Below are 7,076 nucleotides of genomic sequence, written 5' to 3'. Positions count from 1 at the left end.
CCAGGGCCCAGGCAAGGCCTGGCAGCGGGGGCCCAGGCTGGGCTTGGCAGAGCCTCTCTGCCCCAGGAGGGCTGGGGGCACCGCTCTGGCCTCTCCACAGTGGCCTCTGTGCCCCTGACCTTCCTGCTTCCCCTTACAGCCTCCAGTGACTGCTCGGAGCTCGCTGGCTCTGGCACGGGGAGCCCGTCAGGACCGGGCTCATCCCAGGGCTCCCCAGTGCCGCAGAGCAGCAGCCCCAGCCCCGCCAGCCAGCTGCCAGCGGAGTCCTGCCCCTCTCCAGCGCTCGAGGGCAGCAGCTCCAGCCGCCGTGGGCCCGTGCGGAGGAGGGACAGCTCCCGCCTGGAACGTCGGGCCCAGAATCCTTACAGCCGGCCCGGACGCAGACACGAGACCAGCCGTGTGCCGTCCCCACATGCTGGTCCTGATCCCCCTCCAATGGCACAATAAAGTTGTCTGTCGATCTCTGCCCTGGGAGATTCCACGCTCATTTCTTGGCTTCCTCCTCCTCTCCCTTTCTCCAGGGGCAGCGTTAGGGGCCGGGCCCAGAGGGTTTCTTCCCCCGGGGCCTGGCAGCCCCTTGCCCAGCCCTCCCTCCTTGCCGGCTGGCCTTGGCCGGCTGCCCAGCGCCATGGCCGTGTGCTTCGGGCCTCGCCGACCCCGCAAGCCGGCTCAGTCTCCCCGGGGAAGGTTCACACTAGGGGCAAAGCTACTTTTCTTTACAAGCTCCGACCGGTGTCATAGCCGGAGCTGTGACATGGAGATTGCTGTAGGCGGTCTTGCGCCAGTAGCCGCAGGGCATTCCTGCTGCCCAGTTCCAGGACCTGTTGCCCATCCTGATTGCTGCTGTCCCAGACCCATCCAACACACCATCAGCTCAGGCCACACAGAAGCTCTAGGAAGGAATGTTTTCACCAGCCCTGGGCAGCCTGTTCGGCCCAAGAGCAAACCTGGGGCTCTGCGCTTGCTCAGCCCCTTGTCGTGCTCCGAACTCGCCCGGCAGCCAAACCCCACGCAGGCAGTCGCTCACCCTTCCCCCTGCCGGGAATGGGGGACCAATTGGAGGGAGAAAGGGAGAGTCATTGAGAGAGCACCTGGAGAGACCAGGGACTGACAGAAATGTCAGTGGCTGCAGTAACCACCCAGGATTCGCAGCCTGCTCAACAGGAGTGCAGAACTAGTATGTGCAAAAGGTGATGTTCGCCCCTTACTCCGTGAAGTGCAGGTGAGCTGTCAGTTGTAAAAAATGTCTGCAGAAGTTCTTGAGAGAAAGGAAAATGTGTCAGTGGTTTTGAGGAAAATGTTTATACTGGTCTTGGGCCAGCAGGACGACTCTCCTGCTACAGACTGCTGGTTCAGGAGCAAAACTGACCTAAGCTGTGATCAGCTTATCCTGCTCCACCTCTGCTGGGCCCACTCCTGCGAGAGCTGGACGGTGTGATCCCGAGCTTTTGTATCCTGGACACACGTAGTGCAAAAAGCTCTTCTGCAGGTAGAGGCAGATGACTAGATTTCAAGGGAACAAATTTATTTCTTTGCTCCTTCAGTTTGTTGCAATGGGAGCCATCAAATAACTGTTGCCTCAAGTTTTTAAACCTCAGACTCATCACCTGTCAATCTGGAGCAGTCTGCTGTGACACTGCAGGGGTTTTTTTGTTACTTTCTACACTCTTCCACTGTCATCCATTTGTAGCCCACCATTCCCATAATGGCTGTGGCTGTTTTAGTAGTTTCAGAAGGCTTTAGTAAAAAGTAAATCCTAGCTGGTTTTTTTAAAGGCTCTTTAAACCCCTGTCTAGCCTGGAAAGAGGCTCTGGCATGGGGCCCTCAGGAGGACTTCAGGCTATTGCTGTCTGTCAGCTGGCTTGTGAGCTCAGCCAACTTTCTTAACAGCTTTTCTCTCCTCAGCTCCTGCTTGGGGATAGTTCTTATAGTGGCAGCAGTTCTACATAAGACTGTAAACTCCATGGGATGCATGCTATCTTTTGCACCCCCACAAAAGCTTGGCTATCTGAGTGTTGGGATGACACATGCCCCCAACACAGCAGTGCTGACAGACCTCCTGGAAGTCCTTGCCTGCTCCATGCTTTGGATCAAGGCCTGCAGTTGTGGAGGGGTTTATTATGAAGCTGACACTTTCACCACTAGACCAAATCTCTCAGTTCTCTACTGAGGCAAAACCCTCCTGGTTGCCGTTGACAAAATGTGTAGGCTGTGGCTGGATGCTGCATGCCTGAAGCAAAGCTAATAGTTTAACTGACCACCTTTTAGGTTGGCATATAACTCCTAATAGGTGCCGTCTGTCTGCACAGAGATGGAAACAAGGACTGAACTGTTAACTGCTTAGTTGAGTTCTGTTGAGGTGAAATACCCAAAGGGCTCCTCTCTGTGCAGAGGAGAGCTCAGCATTACCAGGGCAGAGGTGGCTGATGTGAAGTCATGCACTTTCTTCTTTAATCAGTGATGGGATGATAATGGACAAGTGCATTCGGTTGTGAATTTCATACCGTATGTGTCCAGAGTCCTTTGGAATACAAATGCTGTAAACCCCCAGCTTGCAGGGGTTTGGTGCACTCAGAGCCCAGCTGCTCTCTGCCGGCTGCCAGGGGCTGGGCCGCTGCTGGGGGCAGGGTGGCCGGGGACGGTGCCAGCCCCTCCTGCAGAGACACGGTGCTCGGGGAGAGCTCAGCCCTGGGCCTGGGCCTGCACACAGGGCTAGGGGTTGGGTCTTAAGATACACCGTAAGAAAGTACCGCAGAGAGACGCACAAATACTGATTAATAAATAGCAGCCCTGCAAGGACTTTAGTCTGGAGCTCGTTTGCAGCCGGACGGGATTGACCGGCTGTGTGTCCAGATTCTGGCAGTTGAGCGTGTGCTTTAATATGTGAACAGTCCCACTGAAATCCCTGGGAAAAACTATCAAAGTTGTACAAGCTCCTGTCTGCCACTGACCTGAAGCCTGATACAGGTTACGCAGAGTATGATTTTTTCAATGGCATTGCTTTTATTGACTTGGATAGGATTATTTGCCCCTAGTCATGGTGAGTTGTTTGTACGGACCTGGGATTTAATCTCCTAGGGGAAGTCTCCTTTTCAGTTTCTTTCCCTTTTCCTGCACTACAAATTTCTCCTCCTTGCATTAGGCATTCCTACCTGCTGTGGAATGTCTTGTCCACCCACAGCTCCATCTGAAAAATGACAACACAGAAGGCAGTGTGTGTTCTCCTGTGCTTGAGAGCCTCTACAGAAAGGTGGAGTGATAGCAGGATGACTGCAACTGATGAAAAAAAGATAAGATTTTTTCCTTTTGGGCTTTATTGCAGTCACTGAGCTTTTGGTTCATGATGAAAAATATATATAGCTAATTACTGTTCATCACTTCATTATTTTAATCATTTTGTTAACTTTTCTACTTGAATCAGCATAGCACAAGGATAGAGTCAAAATATCATTTGGAACAGAGGGCTGGGAAAAAACTCTCCCACAAAACTAGTAGGTTGGGAAGAAATATATTGCCGTATTGGCTATGATCAGTAACACCCAAAGTGTGAAGGAAGTAAATGCTGTCCCTGTCTGCTGGAAGTGTTGTGCCCTCAGCTGCTGTTATAGTTTCAAAATAATCCTCATCTGAGTGGAAGAAAATTCCTTCTGCTTTTCCTCGGAGTGACTGTTGTCCTCCTGTTTCTCTGTGTGATGTGCGCCATGGGGGGAGGAACTAAAGGAACTTCCTGCAGATGTTTTTCTGTCTTACCAAGTCCAAAATTCACTTTCAGAGCAGCTCTGTATAGTCACAAAGCTGTACCTGGTTAAAAGATTCTTGTAATTATTAGGGGAAGATTATTATTAGAAATTGCTGCAGCAACAACTTGCCAAATGAACCGTTAAAAGCAAACCAGGGTCAGTGAACCACAAGAAAATTCATTACAGGCTGCTTGGGGCAACACATGGTCTTTGAAGTTCTTTCTCATTTTAACCATTCGTCTCTTCCAGTATCTGTGGCAGAGCCCAGCACCTCTCTTTTGATCTCACTTGCATGTAAAGAGCCATTTCAACAACTGCAACTTCCTCTTAGTGACAAGCTCCTTTGGTGGTGTGTCACTGTGGAATCAGACAATCTAGTGACATGCAGAAATGGGACTTAGAGGGGGAAAACCACCTTTTTACTCTTAAAGAAAAGGGTATGGTCTTTTTGCCTTGGGAACTCTGAGTCTTTTTGGCTCTTGCTCTCCGCCATGAACTCTGAGTACCTCCTCTGAGGCTGAAGTTTCAGAGGTGCTAAACCATTTTCAGCTGATGAGAAAGGAGGTCCAGAACTGATTCCTGTCAATAGAGGAGCCACAGTTGGAGCTCACTGTGTGAAATAGGAGCAGTAGCTTGCCTGCGCCCTAGAGCCTGTGCCAACACTGCCGCCTAGCTTCTGCTTTTGCTTTACTGCAGTTGCTCACGGTCCTGTGTTACACAGCTTTATCGAGCCCCTGATGGTGAGTCATGGTCCTGTGGCCTTGATTTCTGCTCAAGTACGTGGGTTCCTTCTCGCAGAAACGTTTGAAGTGGTCGCACAGGGCTGAGTGATGGCAGACGGCTGCAGCAAACAGTAGAGGAGACCTGAAGTGGCAACGCAGCAAGAAACTTCCAGCCTGTATCTACAGAGAGGAAACTGAAACTCGTCTGTCCAAATTGTTACAGGATTTTTGGCAGCAGCACAACTCCAAACAAACCCATCCTAAGTCTGTTGAGTGTTTCCAGTCACAAAGCACTGGTAGTGTCCTCAGACAGGGTACTCTGACACGTGACTTTGGGCTCAGTGCTGTCTTCTGCTTTCCTGCACCTCTCTCCTACCCTTATCCATCTGTGCCTCGTACCATGCATAAATCTTTTTTCCCCTTTCACCACAAAATTTGTAGCTTTGTCTTCTTGGTCTATGGTGACTCAGGAGCTACTTGTAGTCCTAAGTACTGTCTTTAGGTTTATATGCATCTCGGTGGGAAAAGCCCTTGAAGCTCCTCCAGTGACACCATGACCCTCCCCCTGACCGTTCCCAACTCCCCCAGATCCCTCAGCGCTGGCTCAGCCCGACTCTTCAACCCCTCCAGGGATCCCGGGGACTCCCCCCCTGCCCTGGGCAGCCCATTCCAACGCCCAACAGCCCCTTCTGCACAGAAATCCTTCCTCAGAGCCAGCCTGACCCTGCCCTGGGCAGCTTGAGGCCATTCCCTCGGGGCCTGGCGCTGGCTCCTTGGCTCCAGAGACTCATCCCCCCTCTCTGCCCCCTCCTGGCAGGGAGTTGCAGAGGGCCAGGAGGTCTCCCCTCAGCCTCCTCTTCTCCAGACTGAACCCCCCCAGTTCCCCCAGCCGCTCCCCAGCAGACCTGTGCTCCAGACCCTGCCCCAGCTCCGTTGCCCTTCTCTGGCCACGCTCGAGTCACTCAATGGCCTTTTTGGGGTGAGGGGCCCAAAACTGAACCCACTCATCGAGGGGCGGCCTCCCCAGTGCCGAGCCCAGGGCTCAGATCCCTTCCCTGTCCCTGCTGGCCACGCCAGTGCTGACACAAGCCAGGATGCCATTGGCCTTCTTGGCCCCCTGGGCACACTGCTGGCTCACTGCAATTGTGTCTGTGGCATGGTTGTATTAAGCCTGTGAAAGCAACTGCCCAGAGCAGGTAAAGCCACATTCCACTTTGCCTTTATTGTTGATGCCTGCTCACACTGTAAATTCCTCGCCCAGCAGAGCTGGTGCCTTCAGGCTGCCCCAGCACCTCTTGGCACAGCCCGTGTGCTGCAGGGAGCTGTACCCGCTGGGCTGGCAGTGACAGGAGACCATCTTGTCCCTTCAGTGCTTCACAAGGCATAAAGAAAGCAAGCTGCTCCTTTCCCAGCACTGCTTCTGAACACGCTGTGGTGCTTTGTAGCTGCTGTGACTGTGCCAGGGGCTCCTGTGGGCTGAGGCTGAAATGCATGTCACGGCCTGGGTTTGTCCCTATCCTGTGTCCCACTTAGAGCTGTTGGGTTTTTAATCTTCCTCTCCTTTGCTTCAGGTCACAGAGCCAGATGTTGGTGTTTCAAGTGCCCTGCAGGAGACCTTGATGGGGCTTTGGATGACCAATGTGCTGTGAAGACAGGAGCCAAGGAGACCCATCCCACTAGAAATGGAGCTGCCAAGTGATGCCAGAACCTGCAAATGCCAACCAAGCTGTTGTGGGCCAGGTAAAGCACATCAGGGTGTTTGGGCTTTTTTCTCTTGTCCTGGAGCAGTTGGAGGGAAGGACCACTTGTGGCATTTAGTGCAGCTAGAGCTCAACCTGGCTACAGCAGTAAGGGATGACAAAAAATGTTTCTAAAAGTTCGTTAACAGCAAAAGGAGGATAAGGGAAAATCTCCCTCCTTTCCTGGATGCAGAAGGAAACATGGTAACTGAGAATGAGGAAAAGGCTGAGGTGCTCAACGCCTACTTTGCCTCAGTCTGTAGCAGTGGAACTGGCTGTTCCCTGGACCCCCAGCCTCAGGAGCTGGGAGATGGGAGGGGAAGCAGGCTGAGGTCAGCACAGTTGAACAGGAGGTGGGCAGAGACCTGCTGCACCACTTCTGTGGGAGCGGGTGGGTTACACCCAATGGTGCTGAGGGAGTCGGCAGATGTGCTCGCCAAGCTGCTGTCCATGATTTACCTGGAGTCATGGCTGACTGGGGAGGTCCCATTGGGCTGGAGAGTGGCAAATGTGACACCCATCTACAAGAGAGGCAGAAAGGAGGATCCAAGAAAATATAGACCTGTCAGTGTGCCCTCGGTGCCAGGGAAGGTCAAAGATCAGGTCATCTCAGGTGCCATTACAAGTCGTATAATGGACAGGCAGGGGATCAGGCTCAGTCAGCATGGGGTTATGAAAGGCAGGTCCTGCCTGACAAACCTGATCGCCTTCTATGACAAGATGACCCGATTATTGGACGAGGGAAAAGCTTTGGATTTTGTCTACCTGGATTTTCGACACAGTTCCCCATAGAATTCTCATAGAAAAAGTGTGCCCATGGCCTGGAGGAGCAAACGGTCTGCTGGGTCAAGCCCTGGCTGGATGGCCGGTCCAAG

At 52.7% G+C, this 7,076-nt stretch overlaps 1 protein-coding gene across 1 annotated transcript in view; it reads left to right on the top strand.

Annotated features, from left to right (window-relative positions):
• LOC113490533 (PHD finger protein 7-like) overlaps positions 1-447 on the top strand; it is a 5,742-nt gene extending 5,295 nt beyond the window's left edge. Inside the window, exon 11 of the mRNA XM_026867059.1 lies at positions 140-447. Within this exon, the coding sequence (XP_026722860.1) occupies positions 140-447 (308 nt within the window). The remainder of the gene's footprint in view (positions 1-139) is intronic.
• The last annotated feature ends 6,629 nt before the right edge of the window (positions 448-7,076 follow it).

The sequence above is a fragment of the Athene cunicularia genome, unplaced genomic scaffold, assembly GCF_003259725.1.
Source record: "Athene cunicularia isolate RWA unplaced genomic scaffold, athCun1 SCF_124, whole genome shotgun sequence".
Classification (NCBI taxonomy): domain Eukaryota; kingdom Metazoa; phylum Chordata; class Aves; order Strigiformes; family Strigidae; genus Athene; species Athene cunicularia.
The sequence above is the reverse complement of the archived record's forward strand: the minus strand, read 5'-3'. Positions and strand labels throughout refer to the sequence as shown.